The 19,455-nt window shown below is 36.1% G+C and overlaps 1 protein-coding gene across 3 annotated transcripts in view; it reads right to left on the reverse strand.

Annotated features, from left to right (window-relative positions):
- The window catches only part of LOC754278 (MAGUK p55 subfamily member 7), a 75,263-nt gene extending 56,641 nt beyond the window's left edge, over positions 1-18,622 (reverse strand). For all 3 annotated transcript variants that reach the window (XM_030974849.1, XM_030974848.1, XM_011666665.2), the window contains exons 1-2: positions 18,449-18,622; positions 10,122-10,240 (exon numbers count right to left, since the gene is read on the reverse strand). In XM_030974849.1, the coding sequence (XP_030830709.1) occupies positions 10,122-10,240; positions 18,449-18,452 (123 nt within the window). In that variant the 5' untranslated portion in view covers positions 18,453-18,622. The remainder of the gene's footprint in view (positions 1-10,121; positions 10,241-18,448) is intronic.
- Positions 18,623-19,455: the final 833 nt, after the last annotated feature.

The following is a 19,455-nucleotide window of genomic DNA, read 5'->3' on the forward strand; positions in this document are numbered from 1 at the left end:
GTGATTCTGTTACACCTTAAAAATTTCTGAAAATTTATATTTGCTTCTTGTTAGTAATCATTGTAATATTACAATGCAGTTTAAAGCGTCAACAAATTAAAATAATGTTAGTTTTCTTTCTATGGTGACTTTGAGGCATCTTTTTTCAGGAGGAAATACTTGAAATTTTATATTTTTCACACATGTACCCACTAACCGTATTAATATGTATGTTGCTGCAAATAAAATTACTAAGCAGACTGTCATCCAAATTCCAAATACTATACAAGATCTAGATCATCATCTAGGGCATCACCCATTTTGAAGAAGAACAACAATTGTATACAGACTTCAGAGTCAATATATATTATTGGTCAAGCCATTTCTGTCATATTGTCCCATACAACATATTTAGGTGGAAAGTTTTGAAGGGCTTTCTTGGGGGTCTACAATTTTGTAGACCTGCAGTCTTTTGATTTCCCTTACAAATAGTAAAATGAAAAAAAGTTTGAAAGATTAATTTCATTCCCCTTTTTATAAATAACATCATCAACTTTGTCCCATGCAACATATTGCATGCTTTGCAGGACATGTCCCATATTGCCAGCCTCATTTTAGATATAAATATTTGCACAGGAATGTTGATTGTAAGTCTGTAAACAGGACTAGCTCCTGACAAGTCATCAAACGATGAAAATAAGGTTGCAAGGTCTTTGGAGGTCCGCACAGACACATGCTTAACTGCCATGTATTGAAGCTGTCCCATAAGACACATTTTATATTTAAATAAATATAGCAGTTTGTTATCATATATGAAATATATGATTAAAACCTCTTGGGTATTCCAAAGTAAATCTTTTAAAGATAATGATTGATCATGTTAGGTCAGTAATAAGGACAACCAAAGTCAAGAGATGTCTGGTACAACATATCATCCTGAAGATTTGATTTTATGCATTATTTTTAAATATAAAAGACATTTTCAATGTGAAAGGTCTATTAAATTCTTATTTGATGGCTTCACGTAGGCTGATAGATAGATGTTCAGAGATATTTTTCAATGCAACTCACAGAGCTTTGAGGATAAACTTAAATTACAAGATTTTTTTTTTTGGGGGGGGGGGGGGGGAGGGGAAGAAAAGATTTTGTTGCTGTTGCAGACTCCATAGGCAGCAAGCCAAGTCCATGTTAAAAAACCCACGTGGCGAAGGATCTTTATTTTACTGCGAGGTGCAGTTCACACAAATAATAGCAACAATGTCGTTTTTAAAACTAAAGATGACAGACAAGTGAATTTTCCTCTAAGTCCAAAAAGAAATTTGGCCATACAGGTAATGTTGTTTCTAGTGTCTGAGTGGTGAGTCAACACACCATGTATGACTGAGCTGGGAAACAGTGCAAGGTGGAGGGGCATAAATCGACCAAAAAAAAGAAAGAAGTTTTTTGCACCTGTGTATACGCATCCCCGACTTTAGAAAAAAAATTGGCGGGAAAAAGTGTGTCTTATACACAGAGATTTATGATAAATGTCCTGTACGAAATACATAAAATCGCCCTTATACCATTTTAAGTTTTTAAACTTCTTTATTCATGGAACAGGATGTTGGCTATCGATGGCTTGTTTATATTGTCCTGCTGCCTTTCTTTACAAGATATACTGATGAACATAATTAGGGAACAAATTGTTAATCACATGCACAGACAATACACTTCCTTGGAGACAGAGGAAGAGAATTATAAAGAATAACAAACTAAAATTTAGGCAAATTCCAATCAAAGTTTTGATGATTATTTTTACAAACTGCAATTCTGTGAGTTGCTACACCATGAGGTTGGATTTTTTTTTAAATTCAAAGACCAGATTCAATGAGCGACACTTTACTTGGTAACAATAAATACTTTACTGGCCTATTCTGGTTTACAAATAAAGGCCATGTCCATTCCAAAAATAGTTTGCTTTTAATAGATGCAGAAAAAAAACAGTGCTTTCTGACTGTTCTATCGGTTGTATATTTAGTCTATCTATTCCTGTTTGCAAGAGGAAATCTGCAAGTTAAACACTATCAACGTATAGGCACCAGTAAAGTCAAAAACCACTCTTTGATAAAAAAAAAAATATTATACTCATTATCCAGCAGACACTCTACGGCCCCATGGATAAATATGGGTTAAAATAGAGATTACCATGACAATAATCTTTATGACGTGTTGCTTGCCTTCTACATCTGTTATAGAAGCAGATTCAATGCTGTAAGCATAATGCCTCAAAGTCATCACCAGAGACTTATTAAAATGCATGAATAATCAATGAGCTCTAAAGTCATCTATTTGAATGTTGGCGACACTGTTCCATCTGTCAGGAAGTCTTAAACCAAATTTTGTCTACATACATGTAAATGACAAATATGGAGTCAGCGAAAGAGTATACATGTAGGTTCTTTCTCAGCTATCAAGAAATCCTCTTTTCCCCTCCAATGTGGAATCTGTTTGTCTGTCAGGAAGTCTAGATTCAGTGAGGAAAAAAAGCTAATCAAGTATGACAAAACAGTTGTTGAAAGGAAAATGAATTTTTCATCCATGTTCCTCTTAGCCTACTTTTTGCATGTTTGACAGGAAACCATAAAATCTGTTATTTTTGTAAGGAAGATGATTATGCGTCTTAAGAAATTTCATACATACCTTGGAAGGAACAGGAGAACAATGAGTCACATCCATGGGTAGAATATCTACATAACCTTAAATATTAAAAACATATTGTGATTTACCACCAGTTTTACTTTCAAAATTATAACAACTGCCCAACTTGCAACTGCCTCTACGTGTAAGTGTATTCGGAAATGTCTTGCTTGCAGGGCTCAAATTAATTTTTTGTCCACGGGGCTCTTCCAAAAAAAAAGAAGAGCCCCCATGAGCCTTCTCACGGGGGCTCTTTTAGTGCTGACGGAGGCTCTTATTTTAATACAAATTTCCATTGAATTGGTACCCATGAAACTCCTAAATTCCTTGGTATTTTATCATTATCATTTATTTAAATCGGTATTTTCCCTCTTAGAAATTTACTTGCTACATAGCTGTTATTGACTTTATATCCCTGTGATGACATTCTCTCCATTTCTTCCCGTACTGCACATAATGTCCTCCTCATTATGCGGAGCATCCATATTTACATTCTTTCTTTACTTTTAGTCTTTACCATATCCTTCCAAAACACAGGGGCGGATCCAGCTTTTTGCTAAGGGTGGGGGGGGGGGGGGTAACCCAAATACGATGTGGAGCATTGTCCACGAGCCGAATAGCGTTGAGGCGATTTTTATTGTTGCTATTTTGAACCCCCGTAAGTGATGTTTTCCTGGCATCTACTAACATGCGGAGCATCGTCGACGAGCCGCAAAGCGGCGAGGCAATTTTTTGGTGCTATTTTGAACCCACGTTAGTGATGTTTTCCTGGCATCTACTGACATCTACTAATACTGTGTAGGTCTGGACACATGATAGCATATTTCTATGCACATCACATTTTCACTTGGCAGCCCAGGGGGGGGGGGGGGGAGGGGGGTTAAACCTCCTAAACCGCCTAGATCCGCCCCTGCAACATCTTTGATGATCTTCTTCTCAATATTGATTTACTGGTCGTGTTACATTATTGCTGGTCTTTTAGAATAACCAGATTTGAGAGGATTCACAATTTTCACAACGAAAAACTTCTCCATGTTTCAGTCCTTGCGCGATTGTCTCCAGCTCCAGCAGATATTGGGCGTCAGCGTGCCCACCGGTACTACCGGTGCAGTATAGCCATTGCTGACGGACGCATTAGCTGCACTGCCAGTTTCGGTTGTTTGTATCGGTAATATTCATAGAGAAGGGAGAGATAGCGCCATCTAAGTTCCATTTGCTTGGTTTAAGGTTTGAAAAATTGATATTCAATATTGTGTTAAAGTTATATCAGAAAAGATAATCTTTATTAGTGCTGTAACATCACGGATATCTCGCAATTCCGTTTAACCGCCAGTCAAAACCGGACGGTTTTCGGTTAAACGATTTAAAAAAAAATTTTTTTTTTTTTTAAATTTAAAAAAAATTTATTTATTTATTTTATTTATTTTTTTCTGTGTGAAAAAGCAGGTGCAGTTGAAGGCGCCGATTTGTGCTTGTGAACTTGTCACAAATAATAGTAACAATGTCGTTTTTAGAAGATTGTGTAAGATCATTAATGTAAATTAAAAATAGTAGAGGACCTATGTCCGTGTTAACGAGTTGTACTAAAGCGCGCACATGCGATCTATCATCTATACACTGACCTCTACACACTCAGCGCGCTAGTACAACTAGTAAACATGGAAAACCGGAAATCGTTGTGCATGATGGGATCGGGATATTTGACTCCGTACTTCGGTTTCATGAAGATGGTCGCAAACTATCCTGCTAGTTCGGATATAGTGGGATATTTTGCAAACTAGACTGAGATATCTTGGGATATTATCCCGACCAACTATCCAGCTAATTTGCTACTTCGGTCTAATGAAGACGCAAATTAGCTGGATATTTTGCGATCGGGATAGCTCAAATAGCTGGATATTTGGCAATCTCGAGATAGTGAAGACGGGCCTAAGGTTGTCTGAACATTGTCAATTTTTCTACATTATAGAGCAGGTTAAACAAGAACATAATATGCAGAAACTTAACTTGCTGTATCCATATTTGTTGATAATATGACACTTGCATCAGTCATTCGCATCACAATGTATCATAGAATGAAAAGGTTAATCTCCAAAGACAAATTTAGAAGTAAACAAGAAGGAAGCTGAAATGTGATCCAAACATTGAACTTTCATTGTAGTAACAGGAACTATGCATTTAGTTGACAGGAAATATTACTCCATTCAATCATCTATCAATTAGAGAGAGATAGCAAGAGAGAAAGAGACAGGGATAGAGAGAGAAAGAGTGAGAGAGAGAGGGAAAGAGAGAGAGAGAGAGAGAGAGAGAGAGAGAGAGGAAGAGACAGACGGACAGAGAGAGAGAGGTGTACAACTGTAAGCAAATTTTATTACAGAGATTTGATAAACTTTCTCTAAATATACATTGCCATCCCCTTGCCTGAATTATACATGTAACTACTTCCTACTTGTACAGTAAATTATTAAATATTCATAGGGACTTTGGAAGCACTTTAGATTCATAACTAACATGTTTATACTTTAAAAGGTTAGGACAATTCCTTGGAAAGGAATGACACAAAACACTACTCTTCAACATTAAAGTGACTCGGTAACATTGTTGAAGGTTGATGAAAAAAATTGCTTAATTTTTGTATAAAATGTTACTTACTATATTTCTTCTACTGTACTAACCCTCAGACATGCAAACAAATCTGAAAAAATTCTCAAACCACGAAGATATCTATGGTTTTCTTTGAAGGAGTCAATGTACGACACCCTCTAACAGTGCTTAACAGTAAATTCTCCCAACCATTTTTGAATTTTCCCAACCGTTTTTCCATGAAAAAAAAAAGATATAAAACAGGCTATAAAAAATCTGTCTACACTTAAATGTCTGGAATGGAATGTAGAGCCATTTTATTGCTTTGTGATGATTTGCATTCACCTAAAATGTAATTAAATTGTAACAATATAGTTGGGAGAATTAAAGGTACTATGTCCCATTTGCAGGCCGAAAAATGAAAAAGTTAAATTCCAACTGCATTTGAAAGATAATACTAATTTAGAACTTCCTTAAAAGAGGTGGGGCTTGAAAATGTCTTCAAGTGGGAAAATAATGACTATTAGTTGTCAAATCGACTTTGGGGCTACAGAGCCCAAAAGTAATAGTCTTGATTTTCAGACAATTGTACCGAATGGTCATACGTTTTATGCTGCACAAACACAAAGATTCAATCAGTTTAATCTTGGCCATCACAAGAAGTGGGTTATTGATGAAGACAAATGCTCATGTACCCTTTACAACTCTTTTTCATGTATGTTATTACCAAAGAAGGAAAAAAGCCAGTCAGTCACTCAATAGTGTCTGACAGTGAAGTCTAGCAAGTAAACGGGTTTCCTTGCATAATTTGAATATGAGGACACTGCTAACGTTTAAATTTCACAGATAGGACATACATGTACATGACATATTCATAATTCCTGCAAAGTTCTACAGCATTTGAGGTTGGCTGCAAAAGGGACATAGTACCTTTAAAGCGTATCTGCCATAGTTTACAGGAGGGGTTAGACTGCCCTGCAAGGTCACTGGACAGGTGGTTATCTCATCAACTCAGCTTTCAGTTAACATAAGAAAAAGAGGATCATGGGGGACCAATGGTCACCGATTAGGCATGGTTTGTTATATAGAGGGCGCAAGTAGCTACAAGTAGTGTAGTGGGCCTTTAAGGAATCGATCATGAAAAATGGTCCGTTTTCACTCAAATTTTCAGATTATCTTTAATTGTACATCTAGGATTGAAGTCACTACCTTAGCACCACTATCTCTCATCTGAACAATTTTACCAAGTCCCTTTAAACAAGGAAAAGGCTCTCTGCAGTCTCGCCTGCATTACGCATTTCAATATGATGAAAAATTGAGGTTTGAACATTATTTATGGGCAGGGTGGCCTGATAGCAGGCCCTAAAATATGAAATTCTCTGAATGTAGTCAGCAATATGAAGAGAGTAAGAATCATCAGAAGAATTATTTACTATTATTTGTACCAAGATTGATAACTTTCATGAAATATAAACAAATAACACAAAAATTGATTAATTGATTTATTGATTCTCATATTAAGTTGTGAAAAACATAATTCAAGTCTACTGACCTGATATGAACTTTGACCTTGACTTCGTGACCTGGAATTTGTGTCATATGATTTGTGATACTTGATAATCCTTTAATCCAAGTTTCATTGAATAAGAACTTATACTTTCTAAATTATATTAAAAATACAAAAACTTAACATCAGGTTACATTTTTGATGATGATGCCACAACTAGTCTAAGTTGTTGACCTGAAATGACTTTAACCTTGACTTTGTGACCTGAAAATCTCCTCACATGACTGGGAATACTTGATAACTCTGTAGTCAAAGTTTCATTGAATAAGAGCTTACACTTTCAAAATTATATTAAAAATTCAAAAACTTAACCTTGGTTAAGTTTTTGACTTTGACGCTGTCGCCGCCGCCGGAAAAGCGGCGCCTACAGTGTATGTCTCGCTTTTTGCTACGCAGGCAAGACAAAAAGGGAAGCCCACCCTGATGTTGAGTTGGTTTTTTAATAGAAGCAGAAAAATGAGAGAGAAACAGGTCAGTGAAAGCTTGAGCAAAAACCTATTAAAACAAGTCAAAGCAAAGCGTAGCATCCCCTCGCAGGGTACAAATATTACTCCAAAGACTATACTATTATATAGGCAAGGAATTTAACCACATTTTTGCATATACATGTAATTAGGTATTTTCGCATATTTAATGAGCTATGATCTATCACCTTTGACCTACATACTCCAAAATCGAACTTAGGCTGTATTAGGATACTATGTACCTTCATATCAAATTTCATTAAAATCCGTCAAACATTACTAAAGTTATCGCACGAAAACCGGATTCGCAGATTTAATGATTTAATGAACAATGACCTTAGATCTACAAACTCCCAAATCAGACTTACGCTGTGTTTCGATACCATGTACCTCCATATCAAATTTCATTTGAAATTTGTCAAACATTACTAAAGTTATAAATCGGAAACCAGATTTGTAACAGAGGAACGGACAGGAGCGTTACTATCTCCCCTCCGACTTCGTCGAGGGGATAATAAAAAAGTTATGAATTTGTTAAAGTGTGATAAATCAAACACAAATTGGGAAATCTGAGATGTACCGGTACTAAACAAATTCCAATTTTTTTTTTCACTTAAAGGTAATACAAAGTTTTTGAAAATTTTTAAAATGGCCGGATAGCGATTCTTTAAAATGTTGATATATTTGGATGCCCCTGAGGATGTATTATAAGCACTAGAAGAATTAGCCCCTAAAACTCTTCTGCTTTCGAGAAAAATGGAATATAAAAATTTACCGGTGCACCCAGTAAATTTTGATAAATTTCAAATAGCTTATACGGCCGTCCAAAGTTAACTGCGACCATGAAAATCTCTGAATATGCAGTTGTGATATATAATTCCCAAAAGGAAATAGCAAATCGTCGATTTTAGTCAAGAAACATTGTTTAAACCTAATTTAATATCTTGACCTGAGAGGGAGCTATGCAACATAACAGACTTTATTATTTACAATTTCATTACTTTAGATTTCAACCGCAACAACGATCATTGAATATTGTAGGATCGCATATGCTTCCAATATATATGTTCATTTGAACCAAATTCATGACCCCATGCCAAAGCTTTGTATTACCTTTAAGAAAATTCAAAATCATAAATTCACCCGAAATATAATGAGTGCAAATGTGTTTTTATACAACCCCTCGCCCTGTATGAAACATATCTACATGTATTCTGTCACGAATACCGGGTAACTAAGAAAAATGAAAGTTAATGAAATTTTCTGTACAAAAACGTAAAATCAAATTTGAGAGGAGCATAAAAGATACATCAGTGTTGCTAATTTTTATTTCACTGAAGACATACCTAAATCTTTGTGTATAAGACGCACTTTTTCCGCCGAATTTTTTTTGAAAGTCGGGGGTGCGTCTTATACACGGGTACAAAAAAAAAAAAAAAAAGTTTCGATTTATGCCCTCCACCTGGCAATGTCCCCCAGTTCATTATTCTGATAACTTCATTGTTACTATTATTTGTGACAAGTTCATTATCCAATCCAATCCAATCCAAAAGATATTTGATATACTTTGATACATATTTTTTTTTTCTTGGCCCCAAAAATAGGGGTGCATTTACGGTATTCAAAAATTCAAAACCTTCCGATTTTTAATAGGATATTGTACAAAATTTCACTAATTTGTTTCTCTCATTTTTCTGCTTTTAACCAACTTAAAACCAGGGTGCTTTCAAGTAGGTTCCTTTTTTTCATTTCCTGTAACCAAATCATTTTGCATTACAATGACCAAAAACAATGTTAAAGATATTTCAATGCTCACTTCTGTTATATCATTACGTTTATTGTTTGTCATTGTTTATATTATGTGAAAAGAAATGAAAAATAAATTTGCTCTGTATAGAGCTACTACTACTACTACTACTACTACTACTACTACTAAGAGATCTGTATGATCAAACACATAAAATATTAAAATAGACATAAAGATGTTATCATATTTGAATAGCCATAACTTGAGTACGCATCTACAATCTACATGTACGAGATATGTTATTCCATCAATGCCACAATAAAATCAAATAATTCATTTCAAATTAGGTCTAATTCAATCTGGTCAAAAAGTCAAAAGACTAAAAATGCGAGTTTACATCAAACCCAATGTTTACACAGTGACTCGGCTCGGGGTTGAACCCTACAAAGAGGGCAACTGTGATCGTATTTATACGGAAACAACAAAAGAGGAGTTCAACACGGCCCGCGGATCACAATGACGTCACAATACGGGGAATTTGCAACTCAAAAATGGAAATTAAAAGTTGTTGTGGTGGTGATAGCACTATATTTAGCGTGATGTACGAGACGGGTTTGACATACATGTTGTCAAATGTTATACTCCAAAAACATATCACAAAACTCAAAAAATAGGTCACAAAACTTGGGACGAATACCATGCAACAGGTCGTTGCAGAACAGCGCCCTCAATTGTGGAAATCAAGATACATGTACACGTACATGTCTATCCTGACAGTGATGGCCTTTTCTTATCTCTATCAGCCACCACCAATGTAATTCCAACCAAAATATTCCAATATTTAATATCGATTTAGAAAAATTATGATTGGTTGCCTAATTTAAAAACTCAGGTGAAGATATACGTGTTGTATGTACATGTATCTATTAAAAATTGCAACCAAGTGCAGCATACAGTACATTTGTATTATTCAGTTTCACCAATACCTTTACTACATGTACATGTGCAGATAAGCAATGTCATGTAGGCACCCCAGAGTCAAGCATAAGTTGAATTGAATACAACAAAAAAATTATCTACATGGTGTTACATATATACATTGTACCTGACAAAGTGCTGCTAGTTCCTTGTTGTTCAAGAGGTTCCTCAGGAATAATTGATTCTCATGTCTTTCACCTATTGTTCCACATATCTGATCTAAGCAGCCCAGCAACTGTTGCAAAGCTTTGGACAGGAATGAAACATACAAAGAGAATGTTACAATCTTAAATTATAAAGCTTTGGACAGGAATGAAACATACAAAGAGAATGTTACAATCTTAAATTATAAAGCTTTGACAGGAATGAAACATACAAAGAGAATGTTACAATCTTAAATTATAAAGCTTTGGACAGGAATGAAACATACAAAGAGAATGTTACAATCTTAAATTAATCTCAAATGAACACTACCGTAAATATCTTCATTTCATTTCATTTTGAATAAAAAGATACATTTTAATAATACTAACAAAACATTTTACAAAAACAAGCATGCAGCTAACTATAAATGTAAATTTGTATAGATGTACCAAAAGGTCCCCTGTCGTAAGAAATTCAAATTTTATGAAATGTACAAGGATTTTTAAAACGACCTGTCTCTTCCCTTTTTAAGTCCATCTTCTTTGAACTGTGCACTTGGAAATACAATACGGATTAAAGATAAAGTTGAGTACTGGTAAAAAAAAGAAAATCATTTCTCACAGATTCAAATGAAACTTACACTGAATGTTCAAGATTACAAATAAATGACATGTGCCAAACAATTTTGGAAGAAAATGTATACTGGCTGAGTAATGAGCATAGAAAGACAAGGAATCAAGGTAGTACCAGCCCCGACACCATGCGTGTTGTCCCATACATAGCTTTCTGTGTATGTGCTTGTTACTTTACCAAGACTCGGTCAAATTTATTATGATTTTGATGACTCCAGAACCTTGCAGTGCACACCAATACTTACATGCTACATGATCAACTGTTTCTGATCCTTTCCACACCTTTTCTTTCACAATGCAATTGCATTACCAGTACTAAAGTTTATCTTTAAGCCCGAGTCAAAAGTCAAAACGTTTAACCGATGGTTAAACAACCACATTCATCAAAGCCGTTATCATTTCTCGCTCCGTTTAACCGTTATTCTCATGCAGTTTGTTACATGTGTATTGTTTTTGCTTTTGAGACTCCATTGTCGTTGTCGATACGAAACTCCTAAATAAATAATAATTGACAAGACTTCATTGCCGATACAGAGATCTAAAAACAATAATAATTGGCAAGACTTTGTTGCCAATACGGAGAACAGACAAAATCATTATTCACGAGACTTCATTGCCAATACAGAACTCCTAAATTAACAATTATTCGCGGGACTTCATTGCCGATACAGAGATCATAAAACAATAATTATTGGCAAGACTTTGTTGCCGATACGGAGATCTAAAAATAATAATTATTGGCAAGACTTTGTTAACGATACAGAGATCTAAAAACATTAATTATTGGCAAGACTTTGTTGCCGATACGGAGAACAGAAAATTATAATTATTGGCAAGACTTCATTGCAATAAAGAGATCTAAAAACATTTATTATTGGCAAGACTTTGTTGCCAATACGGAAATCTAAAAACAATAATTATTGGGAAGACTTTGTTGCCGATACGGAGATTGGAAAATTATAATTATTGGCAAGACTTTGTTGCCGATACGGAGATCTAAAAACAATAATTACTGGCAAGACTTTGTTGTTGATACAGGAACGGAAAACAATAACTATTGGCGAGACTTCGTTGCCGATACGGAACTCTTAAATTAATCAGTATTGGTGAGACTTCATTCACATTGCCGATACGAAGATCTGAAAACAATATGTCTTCATCGAAATGACTGAATACTTGAGAATTTACATACATGAAAAATATGCCCGTATACATTTAAAGGTTAAACGTTTAGCACAAAAACCATTATGACTGAGGCCTAATACAAATTACTGGCATTAATTGCAAGTAAAGAGGTGCTTGAAGATGACTTTTAGTATTTGTTGATACATCTCCCCCACAAGTTCTCTTGCAGACATTCTAACTTGAGCTGGAAATGAGATCACTGTTGACAACAAGATACTGATCTTCCCTTCAAGTGATGACACATGACTAAAACATTAACTTCATAATCCGATACAATCCTGGATTAAGGGATTAGATCATTTCAAAAGTTGGAATAATCACAAGTATTGAAAATGCTACATCCATGAGGATGAAGAAGAAAAATCAATTTATAAAAGTTCTTTGAACATAGGCAAATAAGCTGGGAAATCTCAAAGTAAATGTCAAGGGAGCTCTTTATTCCATATACATGTACATCTATGCTTGGGAGCCTTGGAGATGTTAGCTCTCTTCCTCCCGGGTTGAGTGCTGCTGTCTACCTCTGACCGCGGAGGTAATTTGTGAGAAGATGGCATGTTTTGAGGTGCAATTAGCGAGGCAATAATTCCAAATAAAAATATTCATCAAGCAGAACTAGACCTCTGATTGGGGTGGAAAAGAACGGTTTATGGCCGATTGGTCTACAAGCATTTTTCTCTACTACCTGTATCCAGTTGATCTATTCCCATATGGTCTACACCCAGCCAGTCTACTATCCACATGGTCTTACAATCGTTTCATCTAGTATCATATTATTTTGATCTAATGACCATTTAGGCTGATAGTCATTTGGTCTAATCTCCAATAAGTCTATCGCTCATTCGGTCCAATTTCCAGTTGGTCTAATTCCCTGTTTGTCTAATTGCCCATTTTGTCTACTATCCATAAGGTCTACCGGTAATAATCATTTAATTAGACAAACTGGACATTAGACTAACTGGTGATTAGACTACATGTAAATGAATAATATAGTGCATAACCCATAGGCATTAATTATAAGCAATATTTGCATGTCTCTACGCGCTTTAAAGAACAGAATACAGAAGGAGTGGAAATGGTGCAAAGGGTTCATAATTGGTAGATCTCACAAAGTGCTAAATGGATATGTTTTCAAATTACTTCCAAACTTTTTGTATGATTCTATATTTCTAAGGTTTTCTGGCAATTCATTCCATGAAACAGTGGCTGCATATGAAAATGACCTTTCCCTGTAAGATTTTGTTATTGTTTGAGGGGCATAAAATAAAGACTTCTGACTGGATCGAACACAGCGTACTTTGTTCTTGTTTACACTGTATTTACAATTTGATTACACGTACATATGATGGAGCAAAGCGATGGAAACATTGATAGGTTAATAAAAATACTTTGAGCTTGATACTTATTACACTGTAGGTAGCCAACGTCAATTTCTTAAGACTGACGCTATTGATTCATGTTACTTTGTTCGTGTCAGGAGTCGTGCTGCTGAGTTTGGAATAACTTTAAATCTTTGAATTTGAATTTTGATAAGACATAAGACCAAACTGCTAACTATTACAAAAATCAAATGGCACATAACAAAAGCATGAATTAGGTATTCAATTCCCATTGAATACCTAATCCTAGTCCTGTCCAACACAATTAGAATCTTAGTTTACCATTTCTTGTACTACTTATTTACATGAAAATTAGTTTTCATTGAATTAATTAAAAGTAAGTTTGTTATCTATGCACCAATTTTTGATAATTTCTGTACATTGCTTTTCACTTCATTCACCCCAATTTTGACCTGTTCAGCTGGAAGAGTATGAAATACGATGGAATCATCAGCAAACAGCCTTTAAAACGTCATAATCGTCTTCAAGGGGCTGGATTGTTTACCGCTAGACTAGGCAGGCTAGGCAGGCAAGGACAAAATAAAATTGACGACGTAATTGATGACGAAACCAGCCAGGCGTGAATCTCGTCATGAATTTTAATCCCTTCAGGGCCACCATAGACTAGTACATTGTATGACTGATGAATTTGAAAAAGCGAATCCTTCAATTCACTTCAGTGTGTGGTCAAACTCTAAACAGATGTGACTATCCCTTTAAAACTACATGTAGATACATTATGATGGGGTGGCCGAAGTTTCGCAAAGACTTTACAAAATATTAGGAAATGATATTCGATCTATGATTTCTCATATTCTACACAAATTTATTTAGTTCAAATATTAACAGTTGGACGGCTTTTTTTTACTACAAATTGGTCCGACTAGAAAATTATCATCAATGAATTCTGGAGAGCTAGCACAATCTCAAAATTTGATGTCGGATCGGAATGCGCTGCAACTCAAGAAAAGGTCATTGAAAGAGAAAGTTCATTGAAATATTGACATAAATTATACCTCTACAGATTGCTAATAACCTTAAGAAAATGAGTTAAGTACTCTTTAAAGGGTGTATCTCACTGAGCAGCAGATGCTAACAAACTTTTCTGACAAATGTTGGCAAAAAACAGAGTTCGACATTTATCGATTTTTAGTGACAATTAGCAACATTTTAGTGAATGTTTGCAAAGATTAGCAACTATTTGACAAGTCTTTCTTCTTTTGAGCCTGAGTCGCAATTCAAGATGGCAGCTTTCTTGACTCTAACATTAGACAACAACCGTCTCGGAAAATCTTTTAAAAATATCATTTATTGACAAATTCAAAACATGATTCTTTTAAAATTGAAAATAAAACACGATTCAAGACGGAAATACAAATGTAAGTAGTACTTTTCTTCACAAATAATTTCGTTAAGAGCAGTTTTTTAATGTGAAATTCTGCTGGTCGGAAGCAGCGTTTTTCATCAGGAGTGGGCACAAGTCCTCCGTGCTGGCGGGCCTGTCCCTCCCAGTGCCGACCGCCGTGGCTATAACGCTGCTTGCTATTATATTACCGAACCCCGAACTAAACCAAGTTCGGGTGAAAAATTGCCGAACTCTTCCGAACCGAACCGAACATGAACATAGTGTCTGACTTACAGCACTAGTTACAAAATACGCCAATTACTGTTTGTTGATTGGCCATTGACATTTTTACAATGATGATAACGATAATTATGATGATAATAGCTGATAACAACAATAGTGATAATATTAGTACTAACAAGAATAATATCATGTTAAAAATGACTATGAATAATGACCTTTTTCTCACATTATGATGGCAAGGTTACCTTGTCATTTTGACACCAACTTATTTTTCATTTAACTTTGCTCCCCCGCCCCCCTTTTCTCTATTGTAGAACATTTTTTACTGCTTATACTTTTGTCCTACTTACTCTATTAATATATTTCCTCTTTCTCCCTCATTAGGAAAGATAATCAAATCTATCTCGCTGCTGCCAGAACTAAAAAAGTACAAAGTCGGACATCAATTACTCAATCATACATTAGACTGCACCAGCACCATCACACCTCAGTCAAACAGCGCATTACGATTACAGAGTGCCATCATAATCACCACCATCATCACATATCTTTCACAAAATAAGAAAATGAAAAGAAACAAATTAAGCTGCAGTACTAAGTATTTTTATTAAAATTTATGAACTCATTTATCAACATAATTTTTACAATAATGATCTTTTTATATGACACATAACAGTTTATAAAATGGCTCTAGTATTTTAAGCATCGTGATTGGTCAATACGTGTCACATGACATTGATAAACTTTTGATGCAAGCACGATTTTGCAGAAATGAGTGCAGAAAAAGTGCAGAAAAAGCGCAAAAAAAGTTATAATACGCGTGTCCATGGAGATCCAGTGCGCGCGCGTACATGTAGTACGCGCTCCCTCGAGTGCATTGCAATTATTGTAGGCTACGCGTAGCTAATATTGTACGCTCCACCATGATCCCCAGCGCAACGTACGCGTAGCTTAGCGCTAGCTAGCTAGCTAGAGCGGGGTATTATTAAAAAGCAAATTTTATTTTACTTTTGCCTTGGATTTAGGCCTGTTTTGACTTTTGGATTTTATAATGAAGCCAGGAATTTCAGCTGTCTGATGTAGACTCGTCTCTAGACCCACTGTATGGATTTTATTTTTAATCAAGGCAATGAATCCCATCAAATTTTTGGTAAGCCTGCAAGGTCTTAGTCTAGAACCAACATAACTCTAAATCTAGATCGAACTCTCGTAGACTCTAACTTAAGATCTAAAGTTTTGTTTTTGCTATTTGTGTCGCTATTTGATCAAACAAATAACGAACTTGACCCTGTTGTGCGAAACGTAAATGCAGTGAACGCTCGGTTTCTTCAGATGGTGCGCACTGTAAACTCGCCGCAAGCGGCTCGTTCACAGAGCGGCACCAATCTAAAGAAACCTCGCGTGTACTGCATTCACCGCTATTGCACTCTGGGACGTGCGTTATTTGTATAATATTACATCAAGACAAAAAAGGTATTACACATGAATGGGATGGGGGGGGGGGTGGCTTCTTCTCTTTGATAAATTTAGAAATTTGAATATTTTAAAATGAAGTCCATATTGACCCTCTAAAATCGTTTAAATAATAATGCATCCCATGCAAACCTATGGAATGTCAATGGTAAAAATTTAGCTGCCCCTCTAGTCCTCCTCTGGACTCTGGAGGACAAACTATATGTACTGTATGATCAAATCTCTTTGAGTGCAACTTGCAAAAGCGCCCACTCCCGACGACATACAAATAACTCTGCTTTTCTATAAACAGTGTTTTTATTGCCTCGGCGTTTGACTAATAATTCAGATAAACATGGTTTATCGCCGAAAAACACTGTTTATCAAGAAAAACACTTTATCACTAGATAAAAAAGTGTTTATCTGAATTATTAGTCAAGCGGCGCGCCATACCTGCTCCCTATTGACTACACATTCATACGGCTGAAAACTGCCTCGCTAGGCCAAAAACTACATCCGAAACAGTGAACATGAAAATGAATATTGCCATGGCAATTCATGATTTTTTTCTGGGATTCTTTTTTTGTTTAAATAATAATATTTGCATCATGATTTGAACAAGAAATGATAATAAATAGGAAGTAAAGGGTCCAAAAAAAAGGATTGTGTCTTAAGTGGCCGAAAACCCCCTCCTTTAATTTACTCTAGCTCTGGCCAAGTCCGCGTGAGCGCCGCTCAGCCCAAACCCATGGCGACGGCACATAGAATCTGCACATGCAATTTGGACAGCATGTGACCGCGGGTGTGTGTTTGTGTATTGGCGAATGGACCTGCACACGGAAGACAACGGAGGTGGACCTTGCGATCACGCTCAAGTAGCGCTTGCAGCTAAGCAACACGCTTACGCTTGCACCCGTACAGGTACGCTTGCATATTGCGCGATGCTGCTGTTTTGCTAAATTTTTTCAAAACAAAATAACTCTGCGTGTGCGTCTTTTTCGTTGATTCTGACAAAAATTGGATGAATATTGCCTAGATTTTAGGGGGTTGTATCTTTTGATAGAAAAATGGGCGAGTCTTGAAATTTGAAATGTATTATTCTGAGTAAATGTTTTTTTCAATCATCCTACCATTTTATGGTGACAAACGATCCCAAAGGGAATAGTCAATACACACATTACACACAATGAATACAATGTGGCTGATCTGCAAGTTTAGACTCACGATTTGAGTTTTCAAATCATTCTTTCTTACATCGGTAAGTTGAAAAAATTGTATTTAGATCTACTGCTTTTAGGTGTCATCAATTGTCACTAAACTACTGATTTTTAGTGAAATCAGTACAGTGGTGTTTGAAATGTTGAGAATCAATAGAACAGTTTTTAATACACAGCCAGGATAGTAATGCAGCTATGTCTGTGTGGGTCAAGCCGGGCTGACTCGTACATAGCTATTGTACTAGGATCCGGGCTAATCGGACGGACCCAGGGACAACCCGGCCCCGCTGCAAATATGGTCATTTTACCAGGCCAGGCCAGGCAAGATGGCTGACAACAAATCATGTTGGCGACAAGACTTTCTCGGATTAATCATTAATAATTTTGGATCTAAACGAGCAAGCTATCTTATTCTTAGACTAGACCTATAAGTAGACCTAGACTATAACAAGTCAAAGTAGAAATTTCTGTGTTATTTTTAATATTTAATAAGAATTAAAGATTCAGTGTAGGGTCTAGATCTAGGTCTACAGCTACATAGTACATGTAACAATAACAATAACATTGCAGCTAAAGTGAATCTAGATCTAGAGACTAGACTAGATCTAGTCTAGTGCCTTTATAATTATAACTGGTAGATCTAAGCCTACCTTCCCCATACTTAGCAGAGTCTAGGCCTAGTCGGTAACTACAGTATTTGCTCATTAGACTCTACATACAATGTACACGTTGATAGCCTACTGATACTGACAATGAATGATGTACTGTGCAACTGTACAGCTACACAGCATAGCGTAGAATGCTGTTGATTTCTAAATTCTAGATAACATCAAAAATTAACTTCATGAATCTTAACCTACCCATTCACACCTGGCCCCAACAGGGTCTATACCGGTCTGAGGTGTGGAAAATCCACTCAAAACATGGATGAAAATAAAAAATGAAAAGGCAATGCATATGAAATCCCTTCTCATGCATGCACGGCGATCACGTCGGCCGGAAAAATATTGCTAACCGACAACACACAGCGAAACAATTAACCATACGCAAAGCATACAATGCAATCGAATGCATTATCACGTACCGTACATGCTGCGCACTTCATAGTCCTAAGTCAAATTTCTTGCCCAGTTTTTTAGATGGTCGCCTCTACATCGCACACAGGCTTGTTTATTCGAAAGATTCAAGGATAAAAGTAAAACACAGTATTTCAGAGGCGCTTTTGATGAGCAATTTTTTTTTTTTTTTTTTGCCCCGGAAATTAAAAAATTACGTCGTCAGATATTTCGTTTAGTGGCTTAGAAGGGGGGGGGGGGGGGGGGAACACTTTTTTTTGTTGCTTTCTTTAGCACACACGCACACCAAAAAAAAAAATAATAATAAGAAATCTTTCCCCCTTTTTTTTCGTTCTTGAAGTTGAAGATTTTTTTTAAAATTGATGGATAGATGGCTTGATTTGGGGCATAATTTTTGCCAAATTAAAAAGAAAACAGTCTTAAGTACAACTAACAGGAACAGGAACGCAAGGGGGGGGGGGGGGGTAGAAAGATGAATTAGTCGCTTCCATTGAACAATCAGCCATAAGGTTTGGAAAATACAAGGGATTAATTTAATTTGTTTTCAGTTGGTGAAGGATTTTCGTCGTAAACCAATGTTTGAACTTCCGGTAATGTGAATGAAATATTAATGACGCTTCTATTAATAAAATCTGATCGCCTGATTTGGCTTGATTTTCTCAACACAGAGAGAAAGAAAGAAAGAAAGAAAAAAAATGTTTTAACCCCAAATCATGGAGGGGGGGGGGGGACATTTCACCACCTGAAAATTCGTGGGGGGGGGGGACGTGTCCCCCGTCCCCCCGTCCCCC

This window comes from Strongylocentrotus purpuratus, unplaced genomic scaffold (assembly GCF_000002235.5).
Source record: "Strongylocentrotus purpuratus isolate Spur 01 unplaced genomic scaffold, Spur_5.0 spur5_scaffold_7, whole genome shotgun sequence".
In the NCBI taxonomy this organism is placed as follows: domain Eukaryota; kingdom Metazoa; phylum Echinodermata; class Echinoidea; order Camarodonta; family Strongylocentrotidae; genus Strongylocentrotus; species Strongylocentrotus purpuratus.